Source organism: Tetrahymena thermophila (genome assembly GCF_000189635.1).
Source record: "Tetrahymena thermophila SB210 genomic scaffold scf_8254803, whole genome shotgun sequence".
NCBI lineage: Eukaryota > Ciliophora > Oligohymenophorea > Hymenostomatida > Tetrahymenidae > Tetrahymena > Tetrahymena thermophila.
Window position 1 is genome coordinate 106,549 of NW_002476559.1, and position 21,735 is coordinate 128,283.

The 21,735-nt window shown below is 24.2% G+C and overlaps 5 protein-coding genes across 5 annotated transcripts; 4 read left to right on the forward strand and 1 right to left on the reverse strand. All coding sequences in view use genetic code 6, as the record gives it.

The window, feature by feature from the left end:
- Positions 1 to 570: 570 nt before the first annotated feature.
- TTHERM_000001241 (hypothetical protein) lies at positions 571 to 1,088 on the forward strand (the record flags this gene model as incomplete). Its single annotated transcript, XM_012795618.1, has 2 exons — positions 571 to 781; positions 850 to 1,088. 2 exons carry the CDS (start codon positions 571 to 573, stop codon positions 1,086 to 1,088), a joined length of 450 nt encoding a protein of 149 aa, XP_012651072.1.
- Positions 1,089 to 1,361: 273 nt separating this feature from the next.
- On the forward strand, positions 1,362 to 9,952 carry TTHERM_000001243 (zinc finger transcription factor sma protein, putative; the record flags this gene model as incomplete). The annotated part of the gene is made up of 13 exons (XM_012795619.1): positions 1,362 to 1,460; positions 1,735 to 2,086; positions 2,547 to 3,295; positions 3,413 to 3,437; positions 3,746 to 3,861; positions 4,247 to 4,366; positions 4,604 to 4,807; positions 6,621 to 6,923; positions 7,245 to 7,349; positions 7,434 to 7,589; positions 7,903 to 8,074; positions 8,210 to 9,835; positions 9,900 to 9,952. 13 exons carry the CDS (start codon positions 1,362 to 1,364, stop codon positions 9,950 to 9,952), a joined length of 4,080 nt encoding a protein of 1,359 aa, XP_012651073.1.
- Positions 9,953 to 11,664: 1,712 nt separating this feature from the next.
- TTHERM_00001300 (pantothenate kinase, (phosphoribulokinase/uridine kinase family protein), putative) lies at positions 11,665 to 12,330 on the forward strand (the record flags this gene model as incomplete). Its single annotated transcript, XM_001008010.1, has 1 exon — positions 11,665 to 12,330. One exon carries the CDS (start codon positions 11,665 to 11,667, stop codon positions 12,328 to 12,330), a length of 666 nt encoding a protein of 221 aa, XP_001008010.1.
- Positions 12,331 to 13,400: 1,070 nt separating this feature from the next.
- TTHERM_00001310 (hypothetical protein) lies at positions 13,401 to 15,950 on the forward strand (the record flags this gene model as incomplete). The annotated part of the gene is made up of 6 exons (XM_001008011.2): positions 13,401 to 13,607; positions 13,716 to 13,877; positions 13,938 to 14,029; positions 14,091 to 14,252; positions 14,410 to 15,761; positions 15,814 to 15,950. The coding sequence occupies exons 1-6, from the start codon at positions 13,461 to 13,463 to the stop codon at positions 15,948 to 15,950; spliced, it is 2,052 nt and encodes a 683-aa protein (XP_001008011.2). The 5' UTR covers positions 13,401 to 13,460.
- A 985-nt stretch (positions 15,951 to 16,935) lies between these two features.
- Positions 16,936 to 19,339, reverse strand: TTHERM_00001320 (solute carrier family 44 protein; the record flags this gene model as incomplete). The annotated part of the gene is made up of 8 exons (XM_001008012.3): positions 16,936 to 17,103; positions 17,164 to 17,294; positions 17,349 to 17,633; positions 17,776 to 18,109; positions 18,173 to 18,461; positions 18,628 to 18,775; positions 18,860 to 19,054; positions 19,120 to 19,339. 8 exons carry the CDS (start codon positions 19,337 to 19,339, stop codon positions 16,936 to 16,938), a joined length of 1,770 nt encoding a protein of 589 aa, XP_001008012.1.
- Positions 19,340 to 21,735: the final 2,396 nt, after the last annotated feature.

Genomic DNA, 21,735 nt, shown 5'->3' on the forward strand with positions numbered 1-21,735 from the left:
ATGATTTAAGAAGAAAAACTCTTGGTGCAACAATTTTAATTATTTCTGGGGAATAGTAAATTTTATCATTATTGTTTTGAATATGGAAAAAGCAATAACACCTTTCATTCATTCACTTAATTATTAAATTTAATTGAATTAATTATTCTCAAATAGGGGGGATTTTTTGTAGGAAAAATAAATAGAAACGAATAAAGACAAACAAAGTGGGATTTAATCTTATTTTATTTTATTAAGAGACGAATTAGATAAATTAAGCGAGTAAGTATTTGTTTTGTAGATATTGAAGAGGATTCTTCTGAAAGGCTGTGGCAATATTCCTTGTGAATTCTAGTCTTTCTCAGACTAACCATTTTCTGAAAATTACTGCAAGCTATTGAATTTTGTCTGAGTTTCATATTTTCGATTTGAAGAAAAACTTTTAAAGAAATAATGTACATGGAATGCAACTAATATATTTAAGTAGTATGATGAATTCGAGCCAAGAGCGTTCATATTTAAACAGAATCTTCAAGAAAAGATCAAGCAAGTAAAATATTTTAGGGTTGGCTAGGGAAATTACATTGTTTAATGGGTGGAAGAGGTGGATAGAAGTGCGAGAGAGTTTATAGTAGAGTTATTATTATAAGAAAATTAAAAATAGGAAAACAAGCAGAGGAGTAAGAAAAAATTAGAGTAATTAGAAATTTGAAAAGTAAACAAAAAAAATAATTAGATTTTGTGAGATTTGCTCAGAAATAAAAAAGGAATTAATAGAAGCTCAGAATGTGGGAAGAATCCAGTTAGATTATTCTTATTCTAAATATATTGAAACGAAATTAGTTTATTTTTTATTTATTTAATAAATAGGAGGGCAAATTATAGTGGATTACTAATACCAAAGATGCGAAGATAAGCGTTCGTACAATATTAGGATATGGAGGTAATTTAGAGTATATTTTTCTATTTGCAGAAAGAGAGGAATGCGAGTAAATAAAATAAAAAAAGAGAGAAATAATAATTTAACTAAAATGAAAACTCATACACTCAAACCTTTTATATATATTTATATTTGTTTGTGTATCTATCTATCTAAGCAACCTTTATGACAAAACCAGATTTATAAAAAAAGCGAGAGTAATTCAAGAAAAAAAGAAGACTCATATTAACCAATATAACTAAATAATCTAAAAAAAAATATAAACGAGAAAGAAAAGAAAGAGGAAAAAAAGAAACAAAAAAAAAGTAAAACACTTACCTTCACCTTTTTTTGAAAGCAAAAAAAAGCAGTAAACTCCCAAATCAAAAAAAAAGCAAACAAACAAACTAATTCAAATTATTTTGATTAATCAACAACATCATATTTCGCCTTTATTTTTAGAATGAAATCTACCTCAAACAAGCCATTCATCCCTTAACCAGGGCAGCTTAACGTAGGGTAAAATGGAGTTTCTAACAGCGAGAATGTGTCTTAACCTCAGGTATACATACATATTTAGCTTCCATTTATTTCATTTCACTTTTTTTTTTTCGTTATTTGATAGTTCAGCCAGTGGACACTTAAATTTTCTCTTTACTTTTCGAATTTATTACTTCATCTATTACCTTACTCTACACGGCTGATTATAGTCTTATTAAAAATATTATTTATATGAATAATAAATGTGCATGCTTTTCAATTTTTTAATTCGATTTCTTCTCTTACTTTTTTCAAGATTTATTAACACTAACTTATATTTATTAAAATTAAAATAGCCATAATATACATAAAAGATCCAAGTTATCCAACATACTGCTCCCTCCGAAGGCGGAGCTGAGCCCTCTCCTTCTGCTAACTAGGCCTCTACCCATGCACCCTCATAAGCTACTACTACTTAGCAACCTGATACATTAAGTTAGAACTCTTCATCGCAAGCACAAAATTAGCAATAGCAAGTCCCTACAACCCTTGCTTAAGCTCAAGCAGTATTAGCTGCCACTGCAGCTGCTGCTGGCTAAATTAGTTCACCTGCAATAAATCCTAACCAAGAGCAGACTCATTCTTAGGTAAACTAGTCTCTTGATGAAAAACTTCTAGGTTAAAACGCTGCCGCCGCAGCCGCAATAGGTAATTATTTAAGAGTTTGTATATTTAGCAAATTGAATGTGTTCTGATTTATGCATAAGAGAGCAGAGATATTTTTTCTTCTTCTAGCTTCTTTCATACATACAGCAATGAACCCTTTTCTTCATTCTACTTCTGAGTTAGTTTATTGGTTACTTATTTTTAGTCAAAGATATATTGAAGGAATTGCTATTTCATTCATTTAATTAAAAAATGTGAATGAATCTTACTTTTCTCCTTTATATTTCTTTCAAATAAGAACTTTGCTTACTCTGAGTTACTCATGCTTTTTTTCTTTATTAATCACATTCAACTTGCTTATTTGATTAATTTTTCTTTTACTTTTAAAGTTTGAATGAATAAACACAAATATTTCATAAAACTCTATCTGTCTATTCATTCATTCATCATTGTTATATTAAAGCTTAATTCATATTTTTTACCTAAAATTATCAACTTATAGCTGCTACCATGAATGGACAGATGCAACTAGACCATGCAGCTATCTAATAGCTTATTCAGTAGAGTCTTTTACCCTAATAATAGTAAAACTAGCAAAATTAATAATAGTAACAATAATAGCAGTAATAGCTATAGTAAGCCCAAGCCTAGTAGTAATAATAGCATGCACTTGCAGCAGCAGCCGCAGCTCAGCAATAATAGTTTTTATAAATATAACAGCAATAAGCTCTCCAAGCTCTAAACTTGCAAAATCCAAACATTAGCGAGTAGCAAATGCGCGCTCTTTTGACTGAGCAATTTAATTTATAGTAGCAAACTTAGCAACCTCTTTAATCTAATTTACAAACAGCTAATCACTAATAACTTCTTAATTCTCTCGTTCCTTAGTTGCTCAATAAGCCTAATGGGTTCCCAAATATTATCCCTCCTCTTACTCAACAAGCCTAGCTTTAATAATCGCCTTAAAGCTAAGTGTAAAACCCTACCCAATTACAGCAAGATAGTGCTGATAAAAAAATAAAAGTAAAGTCAGAAAATATTCAAGGCTAGGGCGTCTAACTGAATGGAAATTCCCCACCTCTAGGAGCCAACAGTATACCTTCCCAAAATCTAATAGGAAGCAACCCTTTGAATCCCCTCTCATAATAGAATGGAGCTACAAATGGAGCAAACGGCAATACCAATAACAATAAGGCAACTGTTTGCACACAACCTATAGACAACTGCAATGTAGTATCATCTATTGGAATGGTAATATAATTTACACAAAAAATAAAAAATTAGTTATACTTAGTTACTTTCATTACATATATATAATCTTACTAAACATTATAATTAATAATTTTTTGTTTTTACAATAAAATATAGAGCTAAATAAACTAACCCTAGACAGGTACTTTCAAATTTTAAGATTCTACATAAAAACAAACTAATTAATATCTTAGTTATTTCTTTTGACTATTCTAGCCTTACTCTTCTAATTATAAAAATCTATAAAAAGAAGGAGCGAGCTTGCTAAATAAATAGAAGAAGAGACAAATAATCTTCTATGATAAAATTAAGCAAAATCATAGAAGATTCAAATGTTTCTTCCTTCAAGATTAGAATTACATTCTAATCAAATATTTATCCATTTATTTTTTACAACTGAGAACGATTTGTATTATTGATTGCCTGACTTTATTTCTTTGTATTAAATAGATAAAAGTAAGTGGGAATGGATGCCTTGCACATTTTATATCAAGCAAAATATTGATGATCGCACTATAGTTTGGAGTTTAAAACCCAGTGTTGGTTTTGGCAGTCCAAGATAGGATGTAATAAATTTTTTTATTTTCATTTAAAGAATAAAGCAAACAAACATATTTAAAAAATACAGATGGTTTTTATGAAAAGTTTTACTTTTTACCCACCAATTAATCCAACTTTGAAAATCCAAAAATATATTAATAAATAATTAATTACTCTCAGCTTTCAAAGGGAATAACCTGCTTTATATTTTTATTATTGCACTGACAAGCTAGATTTTTATTTCTAATATATAATAAATGAATCGATGTTTATTTAACTATTTTACAAATATCTGCTGTCAACCATTTTCGCAAAAATGTATTTCAACTCAAATTAATGAAAAATTTGAACTTCATTTTCATATTTATTTCAAACCAATTTTAAAATTAAAAATTCATTTTTTTAACATAGGGATCCTCTCCAAAGACAAACATGACAATATGGATGGAAAGAAATTTCATTTATGATGAAGATATGGGCTGGAATTGGCACAAGAGTTGGATACTTCCTAATCTATGTGTAAAGTTAGAGGTATTTTAAGCATTTAAAATTTTTTTCTCTTTCGTAGCATGTAAAAGTTAGCAAAATAGTTTAAAAAAACTATGTAAGTATATAGAGTTATTATTACCCTGATACTTCTAATATGTTTTTATATTTGATCTGACTTTTCGTTTGATTTTAAACAACATTGATTGTTGACATTACTTATTTTCTAAAGTGTGCTTGCTTGCATTCGACATAAAACTTTTAAAATTTGTATAACAAAAGATTATAGACCCCAAAACTAATGAGATCTTCAATCCTCCAAAAAATACTTTTGCGTAAATCTATGCAGTCAAAGCAGCGACTAAAGATATTTCGAATTTCCACATAGTTGACATAGGCTTGAAAGGCAACGACAAGATTCCTCTTGAAAGTGGAACAGTGACCTTTAACGCCATAAAATTCACCTCAACTTCTTACAACAATGATGTAATTAAGAATTAATTTTGGAAAGTTTAAAAATGAAAATTGAAGGAAACATAACCATAAAACAAGCAATTAACACATAGAGTGAATAGAATGAATTTATGTTTAACAGAACATAAAAATATCTGGAAATGATTTGAATATTTTGGAGTATCTTAAATTTTAAAGCAGTTTAGAGGAAAAAAGAAAAGGTTGTTGTAAGCTGTATTATTAATCTATTTATGATAAAGATTTATTTTGAAGAGTAATAGAGAACTAAAATATAAATAGAAATAAACAAATAGAAATTTTTTCTTATTTCTTAATTGTCTTTTTTCCGCCCCTTTTATTCTTTGATTCATAAGTTTGTAATGAAATCCCTTACTTCTAAATATAATGCTGGGAAATTTTTGAAATCAAAAATGAGATAGTTACAGCAATTTAATCAATTTCAAATAAGAAAAGATATATTCAATTACTCTTTAATATTTCCTTTATTCCTTAAAGATTAAATCTCATCTTTTCCTAACCTCTTTTTTTTAAAATTTACTCAATTTAAAGCAGATGTAAATCTAAAACTTTATTACGCTAATTTCTCCCCATAACTTTCGAATCCTAATTATCTATATAAATTCATTATTCCCCTTTCATTTCATTCTATTCCCACCTTGCATTTAAAAACTATAACCATAACATAATTTAAAAGGTCTTTTTAAATTTATTTTTCCCTCTTCTATTTTTTGATACAATAACTAACATGCCATTCAATACTCAATCCCTCCTACTATCCCATCTATTTGCTTCTCGCTAATAATGAGAATTATATTTAAACAAGCGAAAGAAAATTAAATTTTAAAAATTTTGCTTATTATTGATGAATGAGAGCAAATTTAATTTTTTTATTTCCCCTCTCTCTTCTTATAAATTTTTGATTTGAGTTAAGAAAGACAATAAATAATTTACTCGCTGCTCATAAATAATATAATCTATTCACATAAAATTGGTATATATATTCCTAAGTGTATATCAATTATAATTTCTTTAATTTAATTGTAATTTAAACTTCTATTTCTTTTATTCTTCACTATTTAATCCTTTTTATCCTCCCCACTTTCAAGATTTTCTTTAATAACAAATACATAACCAAATCTCTCTTTGGCGAGTGACCGATTGATTTAAATTTACTAGTTTTTATTTATCAAATCATCATAGCCTATTTATTGAGTCTACTTTTCTATTTCAATTACACAATTTTAAGATTTCATAAGGATTTTCATAGCTTTACCTTTATCATTTTAATCTAAGTAAATTTACTCAACACCAACTAACTAACTTACTTGCTTACATGCATTTAAAAATTAATGAAAAAATGTTTATTACTATCATCATCAATAAAGAAATAACTTTATTGCGAATAATAAATAAAATATTTACTTATCTTTTCTAATTTTTGAATTGTCAGTCATATTTGATATTTACTGACATATTACTAATTAATTATTAATAATTCATATGATTATCTCATTTTCAAAAGTAACCTTTTCTTTATTATTATTCGATAGAATAATAGTAATATATTTTATTATTTTTGTTTACAGCATTCCTTGTACAAAAAAGCTTCATATGATAAATGATAAGCTGTAATTAGGTTATGTCTATGATTATATCATTATTTTTTATTCATCAATCTCATTGCAAATGGGTTATTTCCTTTGGTTATATAACAATCTTCTTCTATTTTAAGATATTTTAACTTTCGTATTTTTTTTATAGAACTATTAATAATTTTCTATCACACATCAATCAATTTATTCATCTTATTATTTAAATAAAATAGGGTAATAAATTTAATTTAGTAGTCGCCATCACTTTGTAAAATGAAAATGATCCTCACCCAAAGGTAATTGAAGCTAAAATTTCCCCTCCTATTTTCGTTGATTCAAGAAAATCAGCTCGTGAAACCCAAACAACAAAGTAAGACGTTAAGGTTAATAGCTTCTATGACTTATTCTTACCTGAAATATTTGACAAGTAACTCGTTAAGAGAAAAAAAACAGAAAAAGAATAGGTTTCCGAAGAAATTAAGAATGATATCACTGGATTTACCAACTATTTTACTGCTCCCAACATCAGAAACAAAGTAATTACATTTTTTAAAATAGCAATTTTTACATTTTTCATAACTAGAAATTAGATAAATTATTTATTTTAAATTTCTAAAATGTATCACAAATTCTTCATTAAAAGTAAAGAAAAGCATAAATAATTTTCAAACATGATTAATAATAAAATAATGTTCAAATACAATCTATACAAACAATCCATGGTTTAATAAATGTATTTTTAAATAAGAATTTTACTTAAAGATTATTTGAAGAATGTTTGTTACATTAAAAGAAGAATAATAATAATATCTTAATAATTATCTTAAAGTAATATTGCTTTTATTATAATTAATTAGGTTAAGCACCCTTTCTTTTTGGCATATAAATTCTCAAAGTGTGTTAAATTGTACTATAACACTGACCAGTACAAGCATAGTAGCACTGAATATATTGTAGAAAGAGTAATAAATAAATAAATCAATTAATTAACAATTTATTTATAATTATTTTGTTATTTAAATGCTTTAATCTTTTTTTTAATTAAGACCCTTGAAATTTTGCAAGATTATGGAAAATCAAAGAATAATGGCTCATCTAAAAACAAGAAATAAACAAACAGCTTTGATAAAGTCAATTAAAATGCTTATATTACACTTGCATTAAATGTCAGCTAACAAAGTAATTTCTACATGAACAAGAAGGTAAAAATAATTTTTTTCTTAAAATTAATTAACCATACAAATATAGCTAGCTATTTAGTTAGCTAATCTCCATCTCTATCTATTTATTATTTCAAAACATTAAATCAAAGTAAATTAAGAAAATAAGTTTGAATTTTTAATTCAACTATTTGATATATATAAACTAACTACCTACTAACTTTGTTAATTAATCTTTTATGAACTAAGATTTTGATTTAATTGAAAAATATAATAGATCTAATATAATATCTTATAAATATTCAATAAAAAATATATAGAAAATTTTGTTAATTTTATTTACAATTTAATAAAGATAGGAGAACTTCTTGGTCCTCTTGATAACTCTATTGTAAATGTTATTTTTGAATAAAACTTTATCCCTGAGAAATATTCACTTGTGAGTGATATTGAAGGCATCAAGAATGAATACATCCGCTGCTATAATAATATCATTCAAAAATCTAATTAAGCTGGTCCTAGAATAGGTAATTAGATATGCTTCTTATCAATTTTGCATAAACTTAATTTATTTACAAAAAAATGAGAATTCATTTAACATTAAATTAACTTCTTTATTTTTTAAATTTTACTAATATATATAAATAATCATTATTAAATAGGATAAGGAGGAAGTAAACTCGAATATGGCCACAAAAAAGTTAAAACAGATGACAATAGTGATGGTTCCTCAGGCTCTGGAGGTGATGACGAATCTAATCAAGTCAGTTCATTAAATCCATCAAACATTTAAGAATAAATTAAACAACAGTAGAATGCCATCTAATAATAAATATTTGGTGGTATTTCATAAGATCCTAATAGCTAATTAAATCTTTAAACCCTTTAACAGCTTGTTTAGAACTAATCTGGTTTAGCTGCTTTAGGAACAAACCCAATGCTTAATCTTACTTTATAAGCTTAACAGTAATAATAATAACAACCATAGCAATAATAGTAATAGTAGTAGGCTGCATAGACTCCTTCTAATGTTCAAGAATAATTAGCTAAACAGTAGTAGTAGCTGCTTGCTGCATAAAAGCTCTCAAATAATACCTCTGTTCATTAAGCTTAATAAGGTGCTAATGTTTCTGCAAGTTCAGCATTTGCTTCCTTAAATAATCCTTTAAGCATATTATAAGCTGCTTAACAAGCACAATAAAAACCAGCATAAGCATAATAATAAAATCCTGTATAATAGACTTAATTACTTTAAGGAGTAGGTGCTTAGAATAACACTCAATAGCAGCTTTAATAGCAAATGCTCCAATAACTTCTTCTTCAAAAAGATCTATAATAGCAACTGATTCAAAACCCTTAACTATAACAAAAAAATAACATAAATATCAGCTCATTAATACAATAATTAGGATATCAGGGCTAATAATAAGGTTAAGTTTAGAACCCTCAATTAGCAGCATCACTTAATGCTGCTCATTAACTACAATAAGTAGCTTCATAGCAATAACCTTTACAATAATAACAAGCTATTTAGTAACAAGTGTTGTAATAAATTTCGACATAATTATAACTAGAAATGAGCAAAATAGCTACATAGATTAGCACTCTAGGATAAACACCTGAGCTTCTACAGTAATTTAATGGTTATCAAAATCAATTTTAACAAATATAATAATAACTTCTGTAATCGTAATAATAATCTTAATAACAAGGTTAACAATAATAAACAATTAATGCTGCTTAATAGTAATAATAGTAGTAATAACAATAGCTTTAGTAACATAGATAGTAACAACAATAGCAGTAAAATCAATAACAATAATAATAGTAGCAATAACTTAAGAATTTCTCTTTACTTCAAAATTCTAATTAAACTCTTAGTTAAGCAGCTGCTTTATCTGGAGTAAACCCTATTCTCTAGTTGTTACAACAATAACAAACCCCTTAGTTACAAAATTAATTAGCTGCTGCTTCTGATAAAGGAGGTTCCTTGCAGTAATAACAATTAGCTTAACTCCTATCAGGTTAGTAAAACGCCTTGTTCTAAAATGCAGCAGCTGCTCAATAATTACAATCATCTCAAGCTTAGCAACACGCTGCACTATAAAACCTTTTAAATCCTGTATCGAATAATTAAAATATCCAATAATTATTATAATAACAGTTTGCTGCTTAACAATAACAGCAATAATAATAATAGATGAATTAACAATCACAACAAGGAAATGCAGCACATCAAATCTTACATTAACAACTTCTTCTCTCCAATCCTTCTTTACTCTAACAATGTAAATAACATTAAATATTTCTCTTCATTTTTTTATAATTTAATTATTCTTAATATAAAAATAGTTCTATTGACTCAAGGAGCTGGACTTTCTTCCTTAGCCAAAACAGAATAGTGAATAATTGAGTGAGCGTGTGAGTGAGAGAGTGAATCAATCAATCAACAGCAAACTTAAATACTAAATAAACAAATATATTTATAAGATAGACTCAAAAATATACTAATTAAATTTATAGATCCCTTCTTAAACTAACTCATTTTTTATATCCATCTAACTCTTATTTGATTGATTGATCGATTCAGAGTTAACAAAAAATAATAAGCTAAGATTATTTTTAAAAATTAATTACCTCCCAATCAAGCAAGTAAACTAAATAAATAAATAAAGATAACTAACGAACATGATTAATTGAATAAATAATAAATATATAATAATAACTCGCTTCTCTTTACAATCTTAATTTACTCAATTTTTTAATTAATAACTCACTTAATTACTTATTTATCATCAAATTAGCTCGAACAACATAGATTTTAGTGAATAAATTTGATTCTTCTTAATAATTGATTAGATAAAAAGATTTAATCTAAGAAAACGGAGTTTTTATTGAAAAAAAACTAAACAATTTTATAATTGAAAGAACGAACTATAAAAAAAGAAATAAAATACATAATAATCATCATATAAATAATGACTAATATTCTAATTGAAAGCTAACTTACTCTTTTCTTATTGACTTTTCTACCTTTCTCTATACCTAACTTCATACGAATATACATACATACAAATAAACGCACTCAATCATCATTTGATATACTGATACATTTTTGATTAAATACAAGGGAATGAATATACATGAATGTATCTTTAACTATTTTAAATTAAAAAAAATATTAATTTTGTAAATTATTATTGTGTTTTCAATTCATAATTTTATATAAAAACGTAGAATTTTTTTAATAATTTACTTCGATTATTTTATACTTTAACTTAATTTGTTTGATAAATAAATACTCTATAGTTTCTCTTACTTTAAATAACAATGATTGCTTTTATTAATAAAGAAAATATTAACGATTGATAAAAAAAATGTTACTGTAAAAAAATCAATAAATAAGTTGAGTTTAAAATGTGTTTGCTTTATTTGAAAGAAGTATAAATTAAATAAATAAAATCCTGATTTTGAAATGTGGAGGGAGGAAGGAAAAATAAATAAATAAATAAAATACAATTTTTAAAGCAGTTTTAATCAGAACGAAGTAAAAAGAAAGGATGTGCAAGGAGTTTACTTTAAATTCAATTTAATTAACTAAATTGAGAAGTGATTTAGACTCTTTATAATTTTGATTAGAAATTAATAAGAAACAATAAGAAAAAGTTAATTTGTTTTTTGCCTTTCAAAATTATTTAGATTACTCTTTCTTGCTCATGGAGAAATCAATTTCTTTTACAATTATTAGCTAATTAAAATTTTCTTTTTTATTTTAGTATTTAAGGATGTCATTAGATTTTACTTGGTTAGTTAGTTATAATGCAAATTTTTATTCGAGTAATTTATTTAAATAAAGCTTAAGCAGTTCAGCATTCAACTGCATTTATTGATTTGAAATGATAGTCTTAAAAAAACTAAATTTCAAACTAAATCGATAAATTTTGATTCAAATAGCCTTGAAAAAACTAAATATTTGACTTACTATTTGCAAGACCTTCTATAAAAACCTTTTTACAATCAAAATAAATTTAATAAATATTTGTTAAAACTTGCATTTTTATATTGATTATACTTCAATTTTTAAGCTGTTTTAAATCTCCACTAATTTTTCTTTTTCATGGCAGATCAGACTTAAAAAATAATATCAACAATTTTGAACAAGTACAAAGAGTTTTAAGAATAAAATTCTACAGACCCTGAAAAGTAATTTTTTATTGGAATAGCAGGTATTCCTGGAGGTGGTAAGAGTACTCTTACTTAAAAAATAGTAAATTAAATAGGCTCTAATGTTTGTTAGATTGTTCCAATGGACGGGTATCATTTGTATTTAAAAGAACTCAGTCCTGAGCAGCTTGCAAGAAGAGGAGCTCCAGATACATTCAATTAAATTAAGTTTAAAAATGATCTTATGAGATTAAAATAAGAAAGAGAAGGGCATTTTCCGTCTTTTGATCACGCAGTCAAAGACCCAATAGAAAATGACATAAAAATTACTAAAAATATGAAAGTAGTTATCGTTGAGGGACTTTATTTGTTCATGAAAGAATGGGATTTAATAAATCTGTTTGACATGAAGATTTTTATTAAATGTAATTAGGATGAGGCGGACTAGAGAGTAGCTAATAGACATTTTTAGGCAGGAATATGCTCAACAATAGAAGCAGCTATTCTCTAAGCTAAAAATAATGACAGAGTTAATGCTAATTATATATTAAATAATAGCTTAATCGACACTGAAACATACATTTTTGATACTTCATCAACATAAAATGAAAATTAATGAATGAATCAAAGGATGAGTGAGTAGCTAAGCTTGTTAAAAAAATAAATAAAAATAAATGTATAAATGACACAATAAAAACAAAAAGTGAAGATTAGTTATTTGTAAAAAAATACACAAAACCAAATCAATTAATTTGTTCGAGTAACAGCTTATATTTTTAAAATAATATAAGAAAGTATTTTCTCACTTTCTTTCTATGTATTTATATATATATATGTATGTATCCATCTATCTGTCTATTCTACATTGAAGATTTGTTTGATTATTAATTTACTTATTTAATTATTAAATAATACACACTAATCTAATTACATAATGAAGCATTAGTAACATTTGTTTATTTGTAAGTAATTTTTTTATATGCATATTTAATATTTGATGTAGAGTAACAATTTATATTGCCTTCATAAGAAATATCTAATTTATTCAAGTTACCTTTAGATTTATTTTAATATTTACTTTTTTATAATTTCATCAATTTGTTTTTAATAGCTTTTTTCTAATTTATGAATTTTCTATTTTTATACATTATTTTTCATCGCTGAAAAATATCTATCTATCTATCTCAAACTAAATAGTTTATTCTAGTTTTATTTCAAGCATCATTATAAATTTAATTCAAGTAAAGCAATAACTTTTTTTAAATTATCCAAAAAAATGCATAATGAACTTATTTAAATTAAATAAATGTTATTATTCAAGTAAATATTCGATTTATGCTACTTAACTTTTTAAAAAAAGAATATAACCAATTTAAAATGAAAAAGCTATTAATAGAAAAGTTTATAAAATTTTAGACCATTAAAATCATATAAAAATAGGATTGTTAGAACTAGTAAATAAATGAAAATCAAAAGAATAATTACAACTATCAAACAAATTTCTTTTAAATGTTGCCATTTTTTAGTAAATAAAAATATATGATTTTTTTAAATTAAATTAAAGTATTAATTAATGATGAAATTAAATGATGTTTTTATTTTATTTTTCTATTTAGTTGCTTCTCTGATATTTTCTTTTTATTAATTTGTGGTAAGTAGAATTAATAAAAGAAGGAATTTAATTAAATTTTTAATTAATTTTTGTATTCACACATTAAACAAAAATAATTATTTCACACATAAATACTAATGAAGAGCTAGGTCAAAAAGGCAAAAAAGCTTTAGAAAAGATGTGAAAATATAAATAAACTCTTTTAAGATGTAGAAATCAAGTATAATTATTGCAATTTAAAAGCTTATGCAAGAAAAATGCTACAGCCAATGCTAAATTAGCAAGTAAATATTATTACACCTTATCATCATCATCTTGCAAATTAATTATTTCTACTATTTAAATTCTATATAAACATTTACTAATACATTTCGTTTTGCAAATCTTAAAAGTAAGAGTTTGTTAAGCAAAAACATCAAAGAGTTTATGGAGCTACTAAAATTATAAATCTTCCTTGGTAAACACAAGAATTATCTAACGAGGATTCTAATTCAGCCAGTTTAGAAAACTCTTTTTCAAACTAGCAAGAATAGCAAATTGATGATACAAAATAAGTAGAGTTTAAATTTTGAAAATACAGCCGTCTTTATTATTCATTTATAAATTTAAATTAGAAAATTAAGAGGGCTTTCAAAAAAAGATTGAATTATTCTCTTAATGAAGTTATTTAAAAGGAAGAGATTCTTCAAAGCTAGAAGCAATAAATGTAATTTAGAATTATTATTAGTCTTGTTCAGATATATATTTTATGTATGCATTATTCAAAGATAAATAGATGAATAATTTGAAGAAGAAGAGGAAGATTTTAAAACAAATCTACTTGAAGAGTGCAGTGGATGTTCTATGAAGCAATCAACCAAAGAAGTTTAATAGAAGGTTACCTTTTATGAAAAGAATGTCAAAAAAGACTTAAAGACACTTCCGAAGCTGTAACTATTAATTTTTTTTGAATAATTTATTAGAAATCATATAATTTTGATATATTGAGTTAAACTACAAACTATACAGCTAACTAAAATAAAAATAAGAAAGATGAGTGCATTAATATCCTTTATTAATATTAAAAAATATTCTATTTAATTTTAGGATTGAAGAGAATCTATTAGTTTAAAGGATTACATCTCTAAATCTTTTAACTTAAGAACTGAAAAAAGCCAGAGGAGAAAGTTAGTAAAGAATATAAAGATATTTAATAGAAGACTACATAGACTACTTAAAGAGAAAATAGGATGAGGATTAAGAAAATAGCTTTGGCATCACTAATAACTAAACAATTGAAAATACAAAATAATAAACTCAATATTAAAGAATTTTACCAGAAATTTTCAAATAGAAAGAAAGCCCTTAAAAATCAAATAAACCATCCACTTCAAATAAAAGTACAAAGAATAAAAAACACTTTATTGATGTTGATAATGAAGATAATCCTTTTTAAGAATATTTTTTATCTAAAATCCCTAAATAGCAATCTTAAAATTCTAAATATAACTCAAACATAAAAAACAAAGAAGCTGATGAAAATCCTTAAGACTTTCATAAAAAAACTAATAAAACTTAGTAAGAAGAAAATTAAAATACAGCCAATAATGACAAAGATGAAACAACTGTCATTTCTCATAAAGCAAGCTATCATCATCATCAACACCAACAATAACAACAATAATAATAACTTTAACAGCAACAATAGTAAAACAATAGTATAGAAATATATGGATTGAATCAAAATAATAGTGATATCTAAAATTAGAAGTTTGAAATTTATAAAAAATAATATGAAAATGATCCTTAATAAAGCTAATAAAAAAGGGTTTTTAATTTTGATCGCATGAATTAAATTTTTTAGCTAAAAAGAGTGATTAATCCAATAAAATTTAACTCAAAAGCTGCGGATGCTGAAAAAAATAAGCAAGAATTGTCATTAATCAATTAAAAATATAAATAAGATGCTAAGTTATACCAGTAAAAGTCTTTGTCTCATAACAGTTCTTAATAAAATTTACTTGTTGGGAGCACAGCAAATAACTCATATATTTCAAATTTAAGTAGAGATCAAATCAAATCCAATAGCAACTCTTACAATTCAAATAGCCAATTTTTATGGTCGAAAAGGAGGGATTTTGTTGATTCAAAAGGAGGAGCTTTTGGATTGCTTAATTAATCAGCATTAAATTTGAATAAATCAAGCATAATTTAAAAGAAATTTAACTTGCCTAAAGAGTTTCCTGTGCCAGACTTTGTCAAAAAAATAAAAAATTTGATAATAGAGGTGGAATAATTAGGAGATAACCCATTAACAGGTGACTAAACAATTGAATTAGCAAATATTCTCTCTCTTATTTCTATGCAAAAAGAAGCAATTAATTGTACTGGAAAAACGGTAACAGATTATTAATTTAATATGCAGAAAGAGCACTTTATAGTCCCTCAAAAATCAAGAGGTAAACAGATATTATAATCTATTTTTCATATTTATGTATTTTATTAATAAAGAAAATCAACTAAATGTAAACTCAAACTCTTCTCCTGTATATGGGTCAATAGCTATGCTCGATAAAATATATTAAATAAATCTTCCTAGTATTTACATTCTTCAAGGACCTGGAAAGGATTTAGACAAAATCAAATGATTGATAGATAGATAGATAAATACCTTTTTAAAGGTTTAACAAAATATTGAAGTTTTTTATTTGAAAAACTCATTAAAAAAAATGTTTTTTACATTTAATTTAAGCCATTTCATTATAAAATTTGATAAAAAAGGATAAAATATATAATGATAAATTATAATTTCTATTTTCATGCATATTTATTTATTTATGGCTTTATTAGTATTATAAATAATTTTTTTTGTTTTTTATACAATACAAAAAAATACAACAGAGAACTTCATACAAAAACTAAGAGGAAGTTAAATAAAGTTATTATATTATTTTCTTTATTTTCTCTTTGCTAATCTTAAACCAATATCAAAATGAAATATAATAAATATTTAATGATAAATAAACAAGATCCATTCATATATTAAATTGATATAATCGCTAGAATAAATACTTTTAAACTTAATTTAATTTAGATGTGGTAAAATTATTGTTAATTTTGATAAAATTTATTTCAGAACTTTTATTTTTCAATCCAAAAGTTTTATTTCAGTTTTAAATAAAAAAAAATGCTTAAATTTTATATTTAAATATTAATTTTAAGAATTTATTTTTGTTAAATAAATAATCGTTGTTGCAATCTAATCTTTACGTGTTAATCCTAAATAAAATATAATGTAAAGTTTATGTTTCATTTTATAAAATTGGAAATATGTACGAACAAATTTGCTTTTTAAATGGATTCAAAAGAATTTATTAATAATAAAATTCTAATAATTTTAATTCATTAAAATAAAATATTCCAAAAATAAATTAAAATAATTAATATCTCTATTTTAGTTAATTAATTCTATGCTTTACTAGAATACCAATTAATGTAGATGAAAATAGAAATTATTATAGTTTAAAACAATTACTTAATTTATTTTTTTATTTATAATAATAAAATACTAATAGGAAATTTATTTGAGTAATTTATAATTTTTTTTAATTTTTAATAAATTAATAATTAAATTCAACTCATGTATTCGTTTTCAAATTCTTGTAAAGTCTAAGGACATGATTGAGGTCTTCCTCTATTAATTTCTTTATCAGAGCAAAGGCACATTAAAAGGGTATCTGCAGCCATACCGTAGATACTCATAAAAACTGAAGAAATGCAGAAGGCAATAACGACAAAAAGCTGTTCAATTAAATAATATAAATTAGAATTTTAATAAAAACATGTTATTAAATCATTTACGAAAGTTGGGACACCAGCTGAGTAAATTTTTTCACTGTAAGTTGTCATATTTGTTATAATCAAATATCCCATCATTGCAGAAAAGAAAGTAATAAAGAATTTACCAAAGAAGACAAAAATTCTACCAATACCTTTTTATTTAAAAAAAAATATGAGTTTATGAAAAGCAAAAAATAAAATAATACCTTAAGTGATACTGAACTATGCAGCATTTCTTGAAATAAGGAAGAATGCATCTTTTGCTGATGTGCAAAAACTATTACCTGCTAAACCAATCATAATATAAGCATTTGTATTGATAAATCTTATAAAGTTTTCGAAGCATTTTAAGCAGCATAAACAGCATTTGATACAGCAATTAGCAGCAGGGTTATTATTTAAATTTTTCTTAGCCTAATTATAGAAAAGCTCAACCAAAAATCTAATCAACATTACTATACTTAAAACCATACTTCCTAAACAGACAGACCCTATTAATTTATATTAAATAAATTCAATTTTTAATTTAACTTATTTGTAATAATCATTAAAAAACAAACAATCAATCACCCATTCAATAAAATCTTCATAATTTGATCATTTTTATTAATTTTTATATTTAAAATTGTTTACCAATATGTAAAGTGAAGGCTCTAACAATAGACTTTGAAACAGGATTATGTAACTAAGCATTAGGTCTATGAGAGAAATACCAAAAAGCTGCACAACTTGCAATGATAAGTTGGCTCATACCAATAAAGAATTCAACATTCCAAAAAAGTCCGAAAAGGTAATAAACAAGTGTTCTTTTAACTCCTACATCCCATTCAACTGATCCAAAGGGAGAGTTTGATTGTTATTTGATTTAACCAGATGAGTAAATGTATAAAGAAATAATAATCCAGAAAACGAAAAAGCCGCAAATCAAGACAAACATGATTACAGGAACAATAAATGATTGCCATACCTATCAATTTCATTTTTGATAAAGATAAAAATGAGGATGAAATAAAAATATTATTTTAGTTACATCTCTAGTAAAGTCTGAGGCAGCTTTCATTATTGCAACAGCTCTTTTAATTTTATTGAAGAAACATATGAAAAGCAAAAGTGAAATAGCTGCTAATACCAAAAGACAATATCCAAGAGCCTCAAGAGCTTGTTAATTTTAGAATTCGCTAGGAACATTTTCGTAACTTTTGTTGTAGGATTTGTACAAACAAAGACATCCTAAAGTAATCAAAAGGATAAAGTAGCCAGCTATCATAGACCATGTAATGAATCCAGCACATGTTCTCATCAATATCAAGAATATGAATCTAATAAAGAAAATAAATATGATAAATAAGTGAATAGAATATTGAGATTCTAATGAGATATCTCTTTTATTTTTCTAGTTAATTAGAGACAAGAAATTTATCAAACTAAAGAAGAAAAATAATCTAAAAATGAATGCAAAAATGTATGTATCTATTGCTTATTTACGAAACACCAAAGGCGATAAATGCTACACCTAGAGAAACAGGCCAAGTTGTTCTAATATCACTCATCCATTCTTCAAGAGAGCCTATATCGACTTAGCTTTTAATAGACTTCTGTAATTCGCTATCAGTAGGAATGCAAACAGTAACAACTATTAAATATTAATAAATAAAATGTTTACTTTTCTCAAATAAATAATGAAAAATGATAAATAAAATAATATTCTTTAAATTACATGAGGTAGAAGGATAGATTTACAACTAATCGCAATTCTTTACTACTTGATTTGTTAAACACTCAACTGATACTGTTCCTTATTTTGGGCACGATTTAATGCAAGCATAAATTTGATTAGATATAGAATTTGATCCTTCCTTACTGAAGAACATATAAGGATAATCTGAAGCGCTGGAATATCCACATTAATTTCCTATAAGAAATAAAATAAACTTAATAAAATAATTCATAATATTTATGAGTTTAAAATAGTGGTACCACTAGAGTCGAAAGGAGTTGCTAATCTTCTGGGATCTCCATTCTTTACAGCTACTCCTGCAATGATGAATAAACCTACCCAGAAAAGAACAAACAATATAAAGAAAAATATATCTCTGCAACCTCTGTCTTCAAGAGGTCCATAAGCAATATTGGGATTTAATGGCTCTCCCTTATATTCTTCCTCTTACTTTTAATTATTTAATAGTTTCTATGACATTTTGTATTTTTAATTTGTGACTATTATTTAATTTGATAAATTTATTCACTTAGAATTAAATTCTGCAAAAGCAGTGAGATGATATCTAATTTATCTATTTAAATTGTGTTTTGGGATTTATCTATAAAATAGTGAAGAGCAAAAAAAAATAAATCTAATAATTAATCAATATTTTTATAATTAACTTCAACTATTTCCATATAATTTTTACTAAAGCAATTTTACTTACATTTTATTGTTTTCATTTTTAAGATACAAAAAATACGATCAACCAATCTCTCTATCTAATTATCTATTAGAATAATCTGATAAGAAAAAAAATATTTATTTTTTATATTTTTTTTGTTCAATAAATTACTCATATCAGATAATACATTAGGTAGGGTATGTCTGATTTATTTATTAGAAAATAAACTTAAACAATTCAAATGAAAAATAATTATGTAGCATTAAATAAATAATCTACATTTTAAATTGCTTATTTTAATTTCATAAATATTAAAACTCACGAGTAAAAAAAGAAACTATTAATTTAAAATCCTCAATTATAAAGAAACATTGTATAATTTCTATTAATTCTAATTAATTCTTATAATTTAAAATTTAAAATGTATACTAAAATCACAAATGATATAGACAAATTCTTAATTATAAGAATTTAAAAGTAACAAAATATTAACTGAGCAGATTTTTAACTTTAATTTTTGACTTTTATAATTTTATAATAAACTATTTTACTCTTTTTTTAAATAAATTTAAATTTATTTATACTCAAAAAACAATAAATTTATAATTTTTTCTTATTTAAATTTTTTTAATTAAAAAATTTTGCATTTTTTCTCAACTAACAAATAAACTATTTTTCACTTGTAGGCATAATTTATTTATCAAAGAAAAATCTAAAAATACATTTAAATTTTAAAAAAATTTATTCTTTTGAAAAAAAATGACATTGTTATAAGAATGAATACATTGCATTTTATTTCAAATTTTAAGTTTTGGGAATTTAAAGCTTTCTAAAAACTAAAAAATAAAGCTTTTTTAAGCTTATTCAGCTTTATTTATTATGTAATTAAGATATATTACTTTTCGCCTTTTGTAAATTAAATAGGTATTTCACTCTAAATGGTTATCTTAATAAATATAAATGCTTTAGATAACATTAAATGCTTTAAAAGGAAACATTGTCTAAATTTGTTTTCATACTATAACTTATATTATAACTAAATTAAAAACCTAAATATTTTAGCAATTAGTGGGTTCTTTTAATTTAAATGACAAATTTCATGGTCAATAATAATCTATTCTCTTAATTAAGTAAATCTTTTTTTATTATTAAATATTATTAGTATTATTTGAGTGCTTTTTATTTCAAGCATCTTTCCAACTACACACTCTAAGTTTATAATTTAAAAAGGAATACACATTTATTGAGTAAGGTTAAAATTTTTAATGTAGCTTATTTTCAAAAGATTTTTAAAAGCAAGCAAAAATCCATTTTTTAAGTTTTTCTTAAGAAAAAAGAATCAATTAATTACCTATCTACTCAAGAAAAGTTACTTATCTTAAGTTGAGATAGATCTAACTTCAAACATAAAAATATACTCAATCATTTATTTGCTGAAAGAAAAAAATTTTTCCTTAAAAAAATAATAAATATTTTTTTTATAATTAAGAATTATGAAATAAAAATATATTTATTAATTATTTTCGAATTTATTTAGAGTTAATTCACGTTAAAAAAAATCTAATAAACTTTAATAGCCAAAAAATATCAAATAAAAATATGTTTGTGAACTATTTTTTAAAAATTTATAATTTATTTTTATTGTTATAGAGATTTGAAGCAATCTTGAAATGAAAGTTAGTTAATTAGTGAGTGATGAGTTAGTTACATTAAATTATATAGTAAAAGCATCATTATACATTAATAGTATATAAGTACTGTAATTAAAAAATATTTTATATTAATAATTAGTAGAATTAAAAGGTGACTGACTAACTAGCTACTGGTTGGTTCTCTCTTATTTTAAGTTGAATTTATATTTTATTTATATTTATATAAGTGTATATAGTGCTTTATAGAAATAGATAGTATATAATTTTTTATTTGTTTTTTGGCTAAACGTGAATAAAATAAATTTGGTTACAAAGCAAAATAGGAATTTAATAATCCTACTAAATTCTTTCTTACGGAAGTATTATTAGATAGTATGATGCTAACTTACTAGCTAATTAACTAACTTAAAGTTTTTTTGTATGTTTATTTAACATTTAAATAGATGGATTTGATATCATTCAATATAATTTATATTTAAAAGTAAGTATTTAGGAACTAATTATTTTTTTATTTATTTATTTAATTTGGTTTCAGCAAATAAATATGCTATTTTTAT